The 17,914-nt window shown below is 38.0% G+C and overlaps 1 protein-coding gene across 8 annotated transcripts; it reads left to right on the top strand.

Annotated features, from left to right (window-relative positions):
• The first annotated feature begins 1,255 nt into the window (after nt 1-1,255).
• On the top strand, nt 1,256-16,675 carry LOC113683498 (polyunsaturated fatty acid 5-lipoxygenase). 8 transcript variants are annotated; one of them, XM_027200746.2, is made up of 14 exons: nt 1,256-1,499; nt 1,808-2,018; nt 7,448-7,542; nt 8,354-8,400; nt 9,294-9,625; nt 10,240-10,384; nt 10,815-10,921; nt 11,286-11,472; nt 12,172-12,278; nt 12,486-12,740; nt 13,393-13,499; nt 14,100-14,202; nt 14,818-15,036; nt 15,806-16,675. In XM_027200746.2, exons 3-14 carry the CDS (start codon nt 7,478-7,480, stop codon nt 16,037-16,039), a joined length of 1,908 nt encoding a protein of 635 aa, XP_027056547.2. In that variant the 5' UTR covers nt 1,256-1,499; nt 1,808-2,018; nt 7,448-7,477; the 3' UTR covers nt 16,040-16,675. The 8 variants fall into 8 exon arrangements, with proteins under 8 accessions (XP_027056547.2, XP_089060182.1, XP_089060183.1 ...); XM_089204057.1 differs by lacking the exon at nt 1,256-1,499 and adding an exon at nt 6,273-6,348 and having other exon boundaries at nt 1,884-2,018; XM_089204061.1 differs by lacking the exons at nt 1,256-1,499; nt 1,808-2,018 and adding exons at nt 4,492-4,648; nt 6,273-6,348.
• Nucleotides 16,676-17,914: the final 1,239 nt, after the last annotated feature.

Genomic DNA, 17,914 nt, shown 5'->3' with positions numbered 1-17,914 from the left:
GTTCTTGTCGCCTCTTTCTGAGCGCTGTGCAATTTCACGGTTTGGAAAAGGTTTGGGCACCATCTTTAACTGGCTGACCATTCGCTCCCATTTCATGCGAGAGCTTTCAATCTCACTGACTAGATGAGGTCCAAACAGATGACTATAAGTGAAATTCATGGCTGTTATGTATAGCGCCTTTTAGTTCAGCAGAAAGCCAGTTCTGCAAGAGACAAAATCTGTTCACTTGCCTTGCTATGCACGTGTACAAACTCATCATGAGGGCACTTAAAATTGAAACCAGGTTTCATTCTTTTTTTTTCGTGGGAATGCGAAAATTCTAGTCGCGCAAGAGTCAGTGATCTTCGTTTTCCTGTTGGCCAGAACCTGTGTCGCTATCGCCATACGCCCTCCTACGAAAATAGGAATGCATGAACGCAGATTAAGGGCCCTTCTAAAGTAAATTAAAATATCTGTACAATGCCGTTTTCCTTTAGAACTTTTATTTCGATACCGTGACTGTTTTTTTTTTTTTTTTTTTTTAGTTCTTCTTAATGAGTAAGTGAGAATTTTAACACGACAGAAGGTAAATAGATCCACCGGGGACATAATAGAATTAGTAACTTATCGACCTGCTTTTCGACCCTATTCGTTTATACAAGCATATCTTACTTTTAAGTACCCTTATACCGGTTGCCGTTTCACCGTTTCGTTTGCGGTCTGAGGATCTGAGTAGACTCACGAAATTTATTGCATGCCAAATTTCATCTGCTCTGTCACATCATTAATGAATTTATTTGATTTTCCCTTTCCTGTTTTGTTTTGTCTCATTCCTTCACGTCTTCACTTTTTTCGGCTGGTAAACGCGGAAAACGCTGTCCTCAAATTTAAGGTTTGTAGTTTCATGTGCGGAAACGGAAAACCACTCTTTCCTTGAACTACTTATTAAAAATAGATTAAACGAATGTATCACGAAGTGCCGAATGATGACATTTATCGTGCACGACCTGACCATAGCTAACGAATATCTTCCTTCCTAAACATTTTTTTAGCTTACAATATCCTTTAATCAGTAAAGAACTCGTCAGACATAATGATCATGTTTATATGATGAATATTTAGGACTCACTTTAGCTAATTTTGCTGTAATTTAAACAGCTGATTCATGAAACTTACCCGGTTAAAGGTTTGATGATTGAAGTAATAAAGATGCAAACATAACAATCATAATATCATCATTGTTTTAAAAAAAGAAGGAACATACCTGTCAGAGATCAGATCTTGTCAACGCATTTTTCAAATGACAAAGTACCTTAACTTAATCGTTTTTTGATAACCCTTTGCGCTCGCATACGCTTCAGAAAAGCTCCGGAAATTCAAAGATTCTTTCATTACCGCTAGCTTCTTGGCAAATTCGTACATGGCTTCTTGTTTGAAGAGCTAGTGACGCACTCATTTTGGGCAAATACATCAACTACAGTGAACGGAGGAGGCCGTTAGTGGTTCAGATTTTGAAGAAGGTACAGCGTTATTTCTCCTTATCCGCTGTATACTGATACATAACTTTTTTTTTCTAATAATCTGATAAGCATAAACAAACCCAGTCTCTAAAGTGCCCGGCAGTCAGACAAGGTCTAAATGGACTAAATCTTGGCAGTAAGAAATTGTTTACGTTCGAGAAGTTTGAAAGAACCCTTCAGGGGGAATTCTGAGAAAATTTTTGACTGCTGGGCATGTAGTCCATTTAAGACCGTACCTGGCTGCTGGGCTTCAGACAAGGCCTAATTCGAAACCAAGTGGTAAATTTTAGTTTATTATCTCTGTTTAGCTCCTGGTAACTGTCCTCTGCGGAAAGGCCGTCTTATTTCTGTTGTCGTTTTGCAATTATCCTTGCAGTTACTGACTGAACAACTTTAAGTGCTGAATAGTGGATAAAGAGACAGAGCATCTGAAGGCTTTCATGCTTCTGATTTAGTTTGTCTTTTGAAAAGAGAAGAAACCAACTAAAAGCCAGCTTTAGTCAGCCTTGCATCTGAAAGGTAAGTACTAGCGAGTCATTTTAGCTTGTAGCACCGTTTAATTGACACTTATCACTGAAAATATTCCACACAAAAATAAACGCATCGCAGAGACGAAGAGCGCGATTGCAGGTAACATATTTAAATGGTAGCCGGTTGTGCGGGTAAAATAGATTTTAGAATCCACTTTTGTCCACTTTTGACTAAAATTATATCAGTAGGTGGAAGGTAGCAATTTGCGTCTTCTTAACATAAAGAGAAACTGAATAATGTGTTAACCGTCCACAAAGAGGTTAATAGCGAAAATATTATAAGGTTATGATGTGCTACAACGCCAGAAAGGCAAAAAAATACTTGGTTTATCAACCTTTTCGAGATCTAAATTAATCTTCGGTGCTTCAAACATTGAAATATAGGAAAAACGTAACTTGCGAGTGTCATGTTTAAAAGCAGACGGCCACAAAAATTGGCGGACACAAACAGTATAAGGTCAAGCCATACGAATAACGTCTGGCGACATACGTCACTATGTTTCGAGTTGTGACAGTTTTTCGTGTTCCTTTTTCCCCTTTCTGAGCTGCTATTTTAAGTCACGTGTATGGAGAAAATCAAAGCTAGAACTTTATGCAGGGGTGACTTAGTCTTTAGGTTCCAAGATATATTTATATTTTTTCTTTAACTCAATAATCCTCCGTTTCCGGTTACGATCAGTAGCTGGAGGTTAGATGAAATCCCTTTCAATTAAATTTTTCATTACTACCGAGGTAACAGATCAAACAGATGGAGATTCAATTAAAATTCAGTAGTTCAAACTGTTGCTTTCATTGTCGAGTTCCTTTATATAAATTTTCTTTCGGTAGCGGAAGTTTTTGTAAACATTCTTCTGAACTAAAATAAGTTTCTTCCCAGCGCCCGTCAATCTTTTGACATCTACTTGAATTTAAAGAATTCGCTTACTTGAGCATATACATGTGCTAAGAGTGATAATTGGTCAAGGGTTATTTTGAATACAGAAGATCTTTGTTCCAGTCTGTTTCTTCACAAAATAATTTACAATATCAAATGTAGTCGAACCTAGTGTAAGCGCTCACTCACGGAAAATGGCGGGGTGACCGCTTATAGAGGTTCCACAAATTAAGTGTATTATAAAAAAACCATAAACAACAACACTTTATGGTATAATTGACCACTTGGTGTATAGAATCTCGCTCATAAACACTACTTTCTTTGATGTGGGGAAAGAAACGTGGATCAAAAATTACTTGAAGTAATAAAGTTAGTTTTATTTTAGTGTTTCCACTTTCAGTGATCGTTCAATACAGTACAATTTAAAAACCCAATACCTGCTGCAGATATTGGGTCATCATGGGAACGTCACGCACTTTTGCATATCAGCTGACTGTATACTCTCAACCAAGCAGAATTTTCATAGTAAGTCTAATGCAGAAAAATAGAATTTATCAAAAGCGAAGTGTCACTGGTGATCAGAAATCTGTTACGCAGTTACCCAAAAGTGAATCGAGGCAAATTGTTATTTCAGAGAAATACACATGTATGCAGCTGAAAACGGGCCAATGTCCACATATGTTACTCATCAAAGTATGATAATCGTTGAGTAGACATTTGTGATTGTAATTTACGATAATTTTTCCGTCTTGAATACTTCACTTTAAGCCCTCTTCAAAATTGCATCTGAAATTCAAATTAAAACGATGTAAATGACAACTTTTTTATAAATTTGTGTTCGCTATTTGTAACGATTATCTATGGTACAAGTCTCAGTTTTTCTCCATTAACGAAACAAATTACTCGATCAACAAAATATGCAAACACTTTTTCTCTTTATATTGCCTTTATCATCGTTTCATTAAAAATGCAAATTTAAAACCGCCAAAAGACGATGTCGGTTAGAATCGTTTCGTTTACTTCAAGTTATTTTCTTGGAATAAATATTTTTCGTAACGTGTTTTATTAAGACGGAGTATCTATCTCTCAAGCACCAATTCAGCAGAACGAATTCACGGCTGATAAATCTGCCCCATAGGCTACATTATCGGACACAAAAATGAGCCAAGGCAAGAGATTAACAAAGAATCGACAGATGAAATGAGTCTGCTACCTGCGCAAAATAGAATTAAAACTGTTATGTTTCATAATTTGACCGGGTTAAGCTGGTGAAATGTTGGTGTTTGCCCTGCAATTCATTTTTTGACGATCATTTCGGAGAATTCTCTAATTACTTACCACATTTACGATAAAAAATAGAATTGTAATATTTTTTAAAAAGCTGACTAAAATTGGACAGATCTCTTTGATCGTTTGTTTCCTTGCTCGCGAAAACAATTTATCGGTAATATGCGGAGGGTTCTAAAAGAAATATTTTAGTGTTAATTTTCACAAGACTGCTCATCGGTACTAATTCATGATTGTAATCAAACAGCATGTGACATGCAGTTGTTTAAATAGTTAGAGATATCAAGAGGATAAGTAAGTTGTAGTTTATTCATTCTCTTTCAACGACTTAGTGTAATAGAGGGTGCGTTATTGAAGGTGTTTGATCGAGATTTCTACGATTTCTGCCCAAGAACTCAGCTGACCTCGTTTTACAAACACTACGAAAACTTCTGCAGCGGAACAACACCGTATTGTAGGTATAGGAGGAGGCCTTTTGTAAGAGTAGGTATAATGTAGAACCAGTTGATAGTTTCAGTAAGATAGAAAAACACCCGAAAGGTAAAGATATATCAAGACAGAACAAGGAAAGCCGCAGATGGAGAAGATGGTTAGGGATTGCAGATACTGTAGATCCAGAAAGCACCACTCATCCTCCCTGCTCACCCTGAGCGACTGACAAGAATATTTGTATGCTATTTATTTGTCATGCAGTCGGTTGATTAAAAAAAAAAGAAAAGAAAAGGAAAATATCAAAGAAGTTGATATTTTGGGAGTTTACCCCTAAATTTTAAAGGCTAATGCGGTTGTAAGCTGCATGTGGCCGTCAGAGATATTGAGGTATTTGGAAAGGGGAGGTTTCTTGTGGCTGATATTTTCAATAAAGCACGCGATGTCGAAGGGTATCACCAAAGGTTGCTCCTGTTGAATAATACCATAAACTGTGTGTTTTGTACATCAAGTCCACAGCTGCCCAGTAGCAAACTAGGTCATCGATCGCTATATCAACGGTCAACGGTCTTGAAATAACTACAGGAGAATTGAGGGTCTCAATGGGGTGATGGCTTTTACGGCTAACGGTTAAATATTCGCAAATTTGCGTCTAACGATCAATATCTTTCCATCGTGGTTTTCAAAATTTTTTTCTTACGGTTAACTTTTTACACTAATGGTTAAAATTTGTGAATTTTTCCGCTTAATAATTAACGGCTAAATTTTATGGCTGTTTTACGGCTATCGGTTAAACCCTTTGAGACCCTCGAAGAGAATTCTGCCTACTACGTTTTTAGAGTTCCGCACCTCGTTTGTATCGTGTATTATACATAAATTTCTTTTCAATCGCTCGATGGACTCCGCAGGGAACGAGGGATTAATAGCAGTTTTGACACTTTTGCAAATGCTAAGGTTAAACGATATCCCTCTTCCTGTTAAAAACGCTCTGCCATATGATTTTGAAAGCAATTAGAATACTCTTTTAAAAGAGCACCAAAAGCAATAACTTTTGTATTGTTTTCTAAAATGCATGAATTTAGTCTCCTAGTTTTCTTCGAATGGAAAATACGAAGTCTGGCGGATTTGGTAACGAAACAGATTACAGCTCTATTGTTTCTGAGTGAAACTCTTCCAGGAATTGCCAAAAGTGTACTTACATGGATATGGCAACGAAGATACCATATTCTAGCCATGGAATTCATATATATAACATGAATGAAAATGTACAATTCACTTACTAAACAAATAATACAATTCTATGTACAGAGCCAGGTGTGATACGAAAAAGAATAAGAATTTTTTTTCATAAAGAAATCGAAGAGGAGGTTCTCAAACGTTCAGCGTCTATTTCGGCTTTCCTTGAACATAGAGCTTTTTATTTCAAGCAGTGATTCCTCGCCTTTAGGTAAAGTTAGGGATGGAAGACAAATGATAACTAACGGTATTGAAAAAAATGTTAATGAGTGCCAATTGAAAAAAAAAAAAAAAAAAAACGTTTCAAATGTAGGATATTGCATCATAATTTTTGTTATTTTCGCGTATTCAGTTTCTACTTTTTAAGCGTTTCGGTGGCATTCAAATCTTTAATTTTTTTTTCTTTTTTTTTTACAGACGATTGTCACAAAGTGGTTATTTTTTTACTGTCTCAGAAAAGATTATCCTTCCATTGAATTCTATAGGATTAGTGCTAAGTAGACAGTATAGTCCCAGCAGTTTGAGTGCGAAAAAAAATTGCAGAAATCGAATCAGTGGTTTAAAAGCTCCTCCAAACATTTCTGTCGTTTCAGCGCAAACTGAAAATTTATTAAGGTAATTTTATTAACTGTTAAGTTCAGTGTGAAATTTCATGAGAGGTCAAATGTGACCAGACCATGAGTCCTTTAGTTAAAGTTTATGGTACATTATTAAGTTGATCACATTTTCAGTTATTGTGAGCAATGATATTTTTTCACAGCACGTTTCAAAACGCAGTTAAAAAACACAAAATGCTAGTTAAAAATAATTTCTTCCACCAGATGTAAGAAATAAGAAATTGATCCTCGTCAGTGGATTCCAAACAAGTACGACAGAAATAGACAATGAGACAAAACCAAATTCATTAGTTCCCAATTTAGCCATAAGTTATTCTTTGAACTTCTCAAAACCCTCTTAGCGACTTCAGAACCTCAGAAAAGAGGCACGAGAACTCAAAAGTAGAAGAAGAAGGGTCCATTGCCCTCTTTCTCCTTGAGTATTTTTTATGAGAGGGAAAGATATGGCAGGTTTATATAGCAGGGAAAAAATTGCGTGATGGTGAAAACTTCCATGACGGTGAAAACTTCCATGACGGCCCGTGACACAATTTCAGATCAATTGACTCATCAAACCATTTCATGCTTGTGAAAGCCATATGGCTGCCATATGTTCTATAAAAATGTTATTCATCTGGTGTGCAAATTTCTCACACAAGATACTACTCATATACTCATCAGTTCCCAGGAGTCTCCAGTCGTAATTGACAAACGATGTTATGTATTATAATGTTTGGCATGGTCGATATTTGATGAATAGAGAACTTTTTCCGTGTGTACATATCTTCATTGGACATCTCATCTCTTACACTTATCGACCAATCAGAGCGTTGGCAGAGTTTCAGTTATTCATACCAGTATATATCGGATTTTGTGTTGCTTAGACCGCACACCAGGATTTGCATTTGCAGTGTTTATGTAAGGGTTCATTTTAGTTTTTACCCCTTCACATTTATCTCGCCGTTTGTAACAACGCGCCCATTTTTTTTCTTACAGTATAGTTTCGAGACTAATCGGAGCATTTTGATGTTCATAATGCTGTTGCAAATAATGACCCTCCTCCTGCTGGCCGGAGTGGCATCAGAACAAAGGTAAGCGGCACCGCAACATCAACACATTTCAATATCTATCTTGAAATGCAGTCCAAAAGTAAAGATCGCCCTCGTCCGAAAAGAGGTTTGATGAGAAAACAAGGGCGAAATATCTTTTCTTAGACGTATCCAACAAACAAATACAATCCAGGGGCCTTTCTGATGAAGAAGAAGGACAGGAAGTGACTATGAAAAAGGTCAGAAAGTGAAATGATGCATTCAACAGTTATTTACCTAACGGGAAGGCCAAACCGCCGTTTGTAAATGAATACTCTGCTCTAGAGTTCCTTGAATCTTACCCTCTGATATACCACTTCTGCTTGTGGAGGCAGAAGAGAACAGATCCTTTAGGATAATTCGATAAAAACTTTGTTTAGACATAAATTTGTCTATAAATTCTTCCTGATGGAAACCCCTGTATGGCAGTGGCACACCCCGCTGGTATACAGGCATGATGTACATCTCTTGGCTTCGTGATTCCCAGAAAAATGTTTTGTTATGCAGAATCAATATTACTTTAAAATACGAATAAAATATTTGTGTTTAGTCAAATATCCGGATTTACTGATTACAAATACTGCATGCGCCTTCAATCTTTGCGATCAGCGTGCCTGAGTGCAGATGTTTTCTTTCACAGTACATTTAATATCTAAAAGTGACCCCTGGCTCCATAAAAATGGATAAAGTGAATTAATCTACACAATCTGGAGATGTTGGTTGAAGGACTTCCATAAATCCTCTTTGAATTTTCCGCGTCAAAAGAAATAATTCCAAGCTTATCTTTTTTTTCGTTTGTCTGTTGCTTCACCAGCGTCGAAGAAAATCACGGACGAAGAAGACAAGCAAGGCAAGCTGGAGGTAAACGTTTCGAACATGAATCAGTATGCATATTCTCCATACAATCATTTACACGTTCCCTATGTTACTCAAAAGGAGAACTTGTCTATCTAACAAGATTTTCTTCAGCTGGTGATCATTTTCTTTATTCTCAAGACCCCAGTGTTTGTTTCAGGACTGATACTGTAGGGAGAAATTAGACGCCAGTCACTCTCAGGGATAATGAGTTAAAAGCGGTACTAATCCTTCGACTCACAGAAGTTATCTATCCTAAAAAATCATTGCATTACCTGGCAGAAAGGTTATTTCAGCCAGGGTGTGATATCTCGATAGAAATCCAGTTCTCTTAGCCAAGAGTTTCAACAATTTGTTCCACAAGCGGCTGTCGATGGTGTAATTGGCGGCCGTGTCCGAAAATGGGCCGTGAGGCGAAAGCCCAAACACGAAGTCCTGCTCGCGCGATAAAAAGATGGCCTTAAAGGGGGCTTATAGGCAGTGGCAGATCGCTGGTAACTCGTATTCATTGAAAAATATGTGTGGAAATGCGTAGGAGCTTAATAAATTCCTGATCAGATCTTGGGATTTGCTTGATTTCTTCATAAAAATCATTCACACTTTTTGTTGTGCGAGTACATTGTAAATTGTACATAAATTGACGTTTCGAGCGTTAGCCCTTCGTCAGAGCGATTGACGAGGGGCTAACGTTCGAAACATCAGGCTTTAAACTCTTTGCGGTGGCCAATTTACGTTTTCAACTCAGTTGCTAACACTAAATTGCTTGCTTGTCACACAGTTGGTTATGGATTGGTATATCCTTGTGATAATTAAATTGTTATATATAATAGCGATCAATAATGAAAAATCAAATTAAAGTTTAGTTATCACGCCATCTTTCTCTCGCGTCTTCTTCTTAGGGGGGTTAAATTGCCCCATTGGTCTTCCTCAGAAATCTACCGACGAATGCCGAGATATTCGCGAAAAAGACCTGGAAGTCCAGAGGGGAATTTATCAACTGGCAGTACGCGAACCTTTGCCTATGCCATTAGTTAATATGAGCGCGTTAACACTCATCCAATTGCTTTCACAAGACGAGTTTGCAAAGGAACAGTTTAATGGTTACGTTGGTATGCTGAGGAAAAACAAAGGCTTCACCGCACAGTGGAAAAAGCAACATCATGGAGAGATTACAGAGTTCCAGGATTATGCAAATATTTTTAACGATTTTAGAAGTACATTGGGAGATGATGTAAGTAATAAATGGTTTTAAAAGGAAGCCGTTTACTTGGGATAATAAAATGGTATCGAGATCTCGGCCGATAGCTCGCCGGTAGTTGGCAGAGAATTGGTCGACAGCATGACCGTCCAATCGACCATCCACCGACGGTCGGTCAGCCATTGGCCGACTGTAGAACAACAATCAGCCGATAGACGATTGACTATTGGCTGATTTATTAAGTGACATATTAACAAAGGCTGCCTGTGGTACACAAAATCCTTAAATTCTGGAGAGATTTTATTCCAAGTTGATTGAACCACAATCAATCATTGTTCGTTGAGAACTAGATTTCATTATATACGTAACCAGCTTGAAGCATTCAAAACGTAAGGAATGGAGTTAAGAATGGTCTACATTTTGCAATTGATGATGTATTTGTCGCGAGCATTACTTGCTAAAAAGAAGTTCTCCAATCATTCCTTTCAAATCTTGGGAATCTTCATTTCCTCATTACTCAAAACCTAAATGAATTAAAATGTCTTTTAGAGGAAATCAAAGACTAAATATTCAAATGCCTAAAAAGTTCGCCCAAGTGGGATATAACCTTCATCGTTATTTTGATTGCACCATTTTTTTAACTACAGGGAAGTACTGGGTTCTATCGGTACGTCACGAATGTCGAGCCATTTCAGAATATTCTGGAGGACTGGAGAGAGGATGATATGTTCACTGAGCAGAGGCTAAGTGGCTGTAATCCCATGGTGCTTCGCAGGGTGACAGAAGATTCATGTAAGTTTAATTTGTGCCCATAAAAGTGAAGAGGAGTGTTAAGTTTAGGCTAGCCTGCTTTGCTGATTGTTTCGTGGATGTTTAAAGCATCGGAACAACGAAATGACGCTTTGAGTGGCCTAAAAATCCGCTAGCCAGTTTTCTGTCTTTTTTTCAACTGAAAGTTACTCATTTCTTTGAAGAGTACTCAGAATCGTTATTTCTGGAATTTCTTGATTTCACCAAGTCGCCGTCACAAAGTTTTTTTTTAGAAATATTTTCCGCTCCAAGGATTTTACGATAGGGTTTCTTTCGGCACTCTGATTTCTTTATATTAATACTAGTAGTTTGTGTAAGCGTCATTTACCTCCAACCACAGCTCTTAGCCCCTGTCCTCTGCTTATTGGTTATAACAATGTTCAGTAGGAGCTGGGTACTATTGTATTTTTAGCTGAAGTGGGTCTCAGATGGTCAGAGTTGGTCAAGACACTTAGTCCAAGCTACGACTGGGAAAAGGCGATACAGGCTGCGATGGAAACAGATGAATCGTTAGCACAGGTTTGTCTGCTACATTTCGAGCTCGTTTCTTGTAATCAAGGTCGATGTGGATCGAACGAAAGGGCACTGCACTGCTTAAAACAGTACAAATAAACGTTTTTTGGTCGGACATCACTTTTCTCTCTCTGAGAGAGAATATATAAAGTCTTCAAGTGCATGGGTTTGAATCATGAGCTAATTAAACTGCATTTAATAATTAAAAGTTCAAGTTCAGAGGTAAATTAATGAGAAATTTAACCCTGATGAGAGACTTCATATGTGATGCTCCATTTTCTTTGACTTGATAAAAGGTAGACAATTAAAAGGTGGTGTATTTGGCGTAAATAACTCATTCATCCTTATGACTTAACTCAATTACTCTCAGGCTATAAAGAATGGCGATGTTTATGTTCTGCGATATGAAATGTTTGATGACATGGCTACCTTCCCTGATTATTCTGAAAAGCGACCGGGTCGCACAATGTGGCCGTCGAAATCACCAATAGCTTTGTTTGCCCTGAACAAGGAAAGACGACTACGAGCAGCAGCAATTCAGACCGGTAACAAGCCAGGTTGGGCATATTGTTAAGAACCCTCTGAATCAAGATCTCATTATAAATCTTCCCTCTAGTTGCTGAAATATTCTTAAAAAGCAGTGAATAAAAAAAAGGACTGATTCACGGCACAGTAAAAGTTTCACCCAGTTCAGTCGATAAATAATGACGCACAACACTTCTAAGGAAGGGGTGGGAGGGGAACTTCAATGTTATAAAAATCGAAACGCTCCATCAACACCTGTTTCTACTCTTAATTCGCGCACATAGGAACTTGATGGTCACATTTGCAACGAGGGCATTGAAATATTGATGTTGTCTATCGGAGTATGGAATACCAGAATGACGACCCCTTTACAGGATATAAGTTGGCACTAAGGGAAGAGTTTGTACTCAAGCTTATAGGCCCTCCAAGCCGGAGCTTATTCCCGGTTTTCAAGCGGCGTGAAGTGACTAAGAGAATTATTACTTCTTCCTGGATGAGGGTCCGATGCTAGTTTGTTGCAAGGATGAGTAGAATCTGCCAAGTATTTAATGGCTTGAATACGGAAGTAACAGCTAATCGTCTGGATGTGGATAGCCCTGGAAAGAATTGTTGTCGATGTCTCTGCTAGGATCCTCTATACGATTACCTTCTGCCTACTGATAAAACTCTTTAAAGGTTCAAAGCAATTTACATACTTATTTATTCTTCTATTCTGATTTTTTTGTTACCAGATTCGCCCGTTTTCGCCCCTGGTGATGGTGGGTCCTGGATGTTGGCCAGACAGGTTGTCCAGGCAACAGATTACACGCACAGCCAGATGATAGAACATCTTCTAAAGGTCAGGAGTCGTCGTTTCCGTCGTTATTGTCGTAATAGATATTTTGTTAACATTACTATTATTATTATTGTTATCATCATTATTATTGTTATGTTTATTGTAATTACCATCATTACAACAAGCAGTTGGTCCTGCGAGAATTATTTCACTCTCAGAGCTTTCAAACAATTTCAAACTTCTTCATGGTTGAATTTTGATGACCCTCAGGTCCATCTTTTGGCGGAACCCTTTTGCGTGGTCATGCACCGTCACCTTTCCTCTCAGCACCCGCTGAATGAGCTCCTCAAGTACCACTGTAGGGGCCTTTTAGCTACAAACACCTTGGGCTCACCATCGCTGGTCAACGAAGGTGGTTACATGGACATTCTGACCGCCATAGGCCACAAAGGAACCATACTACTCTTGGAGCGAGGCTACAAGACGTTGGGTTGGAAAGACACAGATTTTCATCAGGACATAAAGGTAGCAAATAAGATTATCTTTGCCTTTTCGGAAAAAGAAAGAAAAAAATCGAATTAATTCCCTGTCCATACGAGGGGTGCGTCGTCTTGGCTTGAACAATCGGGAAATAAACTTTAAAGACCTTTACAGGTATTTCTTTAGGTGTTAAATTTCTGTTTGGTATATACTCGTGTTGAGAGTACAAAAGACACACCGCAATAGCTTAGATGAATTCAAAGCACGTAGGGTACTTGAAACTCAAGCCAAGATATAACTAACATTACTCTAAATATCTCGAGCTCTCTTGGAGCGATTGAATGAATGAATACATTAAAAACAGTTTTATCTTATCCACAACCCCTCTAATTTCAAATTCTTACCTTACTCCGTGAAGCGAACACGCCTGCTGCCAGATTCCACAGATTTTAATTGACGATAACGTCAGCATTTTCCCGCGAGATTAGGCGTCTTTCTCGCTTTTTCTTTGACGCGTTAACATATAAAATAGAAAGCCTAAAATTCGTCTATTTTCGCAGATGACTGAACCTCTAAAAATCTTAAGTTTGAATCAACGTCGCATTTTAACTTTGCAAGGCTCTCAGCCGTCAACGGGTACTTTTTTTCATAATAGCAATCTTCAGGCGATGAAAAAAAAAATCATTTCTCTCTCCAGAAACGGGGCCTTGATGACGAAATCAAATTTCCTTATTTTCCGTATCGCGATGACAACAGATTGTTACTTATGGCAATTTCAAGAATGGTGGAGGATTACATTTGGGTGTAAGTTAAAACATGAAAGCGAATTTTAACTTGCACTTATCCGTTCTTATTCCCTTTCCCTCTACGAACAAGAAAACCGTATTTCATAGCTGTTTTCACCAATCTCTTGCATCTACTCAATTTGATGTAGATTCATCATCAGAACGTCAACTTCACCAAAATAAATACCTATTTTAACTTTTGAGAACTATGTCAAGAAATTCTAAGCTATTATTTTGGTCCATGAATACCGTGCTCAACTGGAGGGAAATCTTTTGTCAAGGTAAACAAAATATGACGTAAGAAGAACAAATAAAAACTGAACTGTATGAATGTTAGGTATGGCAACAAGAAACAAAGATAACAAATTGAAAGTTTCTTACCTCAAAAGAAAGGACATTAATCCTATTTCGATTTTAAACACAATGAAGATAGTGAAAAGGAAGATTGACTTCTCTCCGTACAGAAGCTCAGTGACAGATAGAGCCATCCTTTCTCAGAAACAAAGCCGACACACGGGAAACAGCATAATGTACCCGTAACAGCCAAGATTCAGTGACATAAAAATAAAAAAATCAATATAACGAAAAAATATCCGATGGCATGATCATTTTCTTTCAGTTTTTACAAACGAGACAAGGATGTCCGGGAGGACGAAGAGTTACAAGCCTATGTAAATGAGTTATCTATTGAGGGGACTGGACCGAATGGTGGATCTGGCCAGGTAATGAAAAGACATGGGGTGGACCACAACCGGAAGCTTTTAGTTTGCATTCACTACGAGAGCCTGGTATTAATTATCCAGCCTCTAAATTTGCTACCAATAAATGTAGATAAAATACTGGAGCCCGTATACTACAAGGTAATCGGTAGCAAAAGTAATTGTTAAGGGTGAAAATAGGTCAAGAGCCCCCCCTAACCACCATCATAGGCTAAGGGCGTAGCTAGGGGGAGGATGTGGGGTCCTGGGGTTTCCCGCGGACCCCCCTCCCTTTGCAGGTCTTTTTTGTCACATTAAGTAAAACACGGCGTGGTGGTCGACCTCACAATCTGATGAGTACCCTCTGTTTGACACAGCGTGATCCCCCCTTTGAAAATCCTGGTTACGCCCTTATAGGCGATACCAACATTGAATTATTACAACCTTTGTTGAAACGCCAATCATTCTTCTTATAACAGCTGAAACCTGCTAAACCTAAAATAAGCATAAAACTGCTTAAGGTGATCATTTTTTCCTGAAGATACGTATGCAAGACTTTCCAAATAAATTCTTGGCGTTGGTCTCCGTTTCGAGAGGGACTCGTTTATCAATCTTTGTTTTTCTCATTTTGTACGATAGGTTAAAGACTTTCCGGCCGTGTTGGAGACTAAGAGCGAGCTTATAGACGTGATAACGAGGTTGCTGTGGTTGTTAAGTGTGAAGCATTCTACGGTAAATTATCCCGTGAGTGACTACGGAGCCTTTACACCTGTCTTGCCAACCAAGCTTTATAATGACACCAGTGTACCGCCAGGAGTGTTCTCCGAGTTGAATTTACCAAATCGCAACATATCCCTTGTAAGTATTTCAAGCCAATCAGTCATTGGATTGATCGATCCATTTCTCTTATTACAAATTAATGGTGTTACAGACGGTATGTATTGGGCATTTGTTCCATCAGTAATTCAGTTATAATCAGGACTATTAATCTTGGAGAAATTTGTCAGAGAGTCTGTCAGACTGTCAATACGTCTAGTGGTCAGGAAGTTAGAGAGCCGATCTGAATGATAGTCACAGGTTAGTCACTCAATCGTTTGGTCGATTGAATGACAAAAAAAAACTTTCTTTACAATGATAAGAAATACGAAAAGTGGTGTCAGTTAGTCAGACAGGCTGTTTGATCGTCAGGAAGTCAGGCGGCCCAACTGACAGATAGTCACACGTCATGATCAGTCAGTCAATCGGTTGATCGATTGAACGGAAAATAAAAACATTTTCCTCAAATAAGTAATAAGAAAAGAGAAGAAATAGGGCAGGTATCTCATGAATTTTCAACTCCTCTCCTGAAAATGGAGGCCTTTCTCAAGATCTTGACTGTTACTCCCTTTACTTCCGCATAGATAGAAATGCAGACTACTAATCAGATGGGAGGATATTCTCATCTTTTTCTTTTGTTAGCTAGTTAGAAAGTTTATCTTAAGAGCGATTCTAGTTTTCTAAAGAGCTTTATCTCAAGTAAAGATGGCCATGTACGCGAGTTATTCAATTCTCTCCAATTTGAACCATTTAATTTCCTTCAAGCCTTTCACCCTGCACATGTGCTAGCAACCTCTTTTGTTCCCTATAGGCCCAGATCAAGGTAGCTATGAACGTGGGAACATACCATTATGACACGTTATTTGATTACTACGGGCAGCTCAAGAATCCAGCAGCAAAGCAAGTGGTTAGGTTTTATTTCTATTACCTTAAGTATGCTATCAGTCCCAGGCTTAAGTTCAGGAACTATCGGAGACTTAAGGCTGGCCATCTCACTTATCCATATCTACAACATCCTTGGATTCCAAACGGAGTCCAGACATGAATAATAGACAGTTAGAATAAGTTACATTTAAAAGTTAAATGCGGGTATATTTTAGGAATGACAAATGTATTCTTCGTCGATGTGGTGAAGCTCAACTTTTTGATCTGTTACAGACTCGGTCACCTCAAAAATTTGACTGTTGTTACAGGTCATTTCAAAAAGCTAATTGTTTTAACCTCTATCTTCTTGTGTACGCTGTGTAATGGCGGATAGCTAATGAGAAAATGGATAGAAAATATGATGACATGCCACCTTAATAGAGATATGGAGTCACAAACCGGCTCAACTTTAGTGTCTGCTTCCGCTCAGCAGAAGTGTCTGCTGACTACGGCTGTGTCTTACAGTAAATATGGGAAGTAAAAATTTAAAGTATGTTTGTCGTTCTCAAGTTCGCTTAGTACGGGTAATCCAATTATCATTATGTCCTTTTTCATATTTAGGCAATAACGAATGTAACGTATTCAATTGTTACTGAACAGATATCTTATTATCTCTGTTGATTCAAGTGTTCGTGATCTCTAGCTTGGCTGGCTTGTTACAGGCAAGGAAAGTTACACCACTAAAATTGTAAAATGATTTTAACACTTTATTGTAATGAATGATTGTTATGGAATAAACTTGGAATGTCCATGGGAATCAACTGTGCCTTACTTTCTTAATCACTAATTGATATTATTCAAACGATAAATGGATTGATTTTGGCCTAATGTGCTAGCAAGAAACGGCTTAGAAATTTGGCCAATTTGGCCAAACAGTTGTATCTGATTTTGAAACCAGCTTACTCAAAAATTTTAAATCATTGGTCACCGAGATAGTAGATGGTGATAACCACTTTTCCAGATAAATACCTTCCAGCGAGTCATAAATGATCTGGTAAACTACGCTTTCCCACAACGGATCTCTCCTAGTCCCTTCCCTTTTTTTTTTTTTTTTTTTTTTTTTTCATTTCAATCCTTCCTAGCTCTAAGTTTCCTGTGAATATTAGTCATAAATGAAATATTTCAGAGAAACAGGAAGGTTAATATATAATTAAATTTTCTTGTCGAGTCTTGAAAGGATCATGGAAGAATGGAAAAAACTTTGAAAACATTCTTGAACTGAGAAACTGACCTCTGCTTCGTGCTCTGTTTGGAAATATTCCACTCAGTCCCTATATTACCAACTTTTTAATTACCGCGTGGCTCATGCTAACTTTGAAGAATAACACTTTGTCGAATGCACCAGAAACAAAGCTTTCAATCAGTTAACCTCTTCATTAGCTAGCTGATCATAAGGATAAAAAATTTTTTTTACTTCTTCACTTTTCTTCACACATAAGTCAAAAGACAGTCAAGCCCGGGCTGAAGGTTTAAACATTGCATTTGTCGCACGCAAGATATACATTTCAATGACATTCCACACTCGAGTCTGGCGAAAAGTGGAAAAATTGATTAAATATCCATTCATGAAAGCGTCACTTGCTCAGTGAGTGTGAACGGCACCTTAACGTCAACTGTGTCTCCTACACCAAGTAAGAGCCGTGTGAACGAACCTCTCAGGTGACGCAGTATTAGTTACGCGAGGAGCAGTTGAGGATCTGAGCTCCCTGCAAGACATTGTATGTGACGAATGTTCTCCAGCATCACATTTAAATTGTGGGTAAAAATTTTGAGAATGAAATAAGAGCGCAGAGCATAAGTTTTATCATTAAGGGTGGTTTTCAGATTGAAATCTCATGAAGCAATGAAAAGCTTAACTTTATAGGAAACAGCTGAATAACAAAAAAAGAAATACAAACCTTGAAAATTTAATGTGGCCCATGCAGGATATAGTGCACTTTGGCGAATGTTTCAGTTTGCTTTCACCGACCAACAAGCCACATGTGCGATGAAGGCC

The sequence above is a fragment of the Pocillopora damicornis genome, chromosome 4, assembly GCF_964200805.1.
Source record: "Pocillopora damicornis chromosome 4, jaPocDami1.2, whole genome shotgun sequence".
Taxonomy (NCBI): domain Eukaryota; kingdom Metazoa; phylum Cnidaria; class Anthozoa; order Scleractinia; family Pocilloporidae; genus Pocillopora; species Pocillopora damicornis.
Note: the sequence above shows the minus strand (reverse complement) of the source record. Positions and strands in the feature narration are given on the sequence as shown.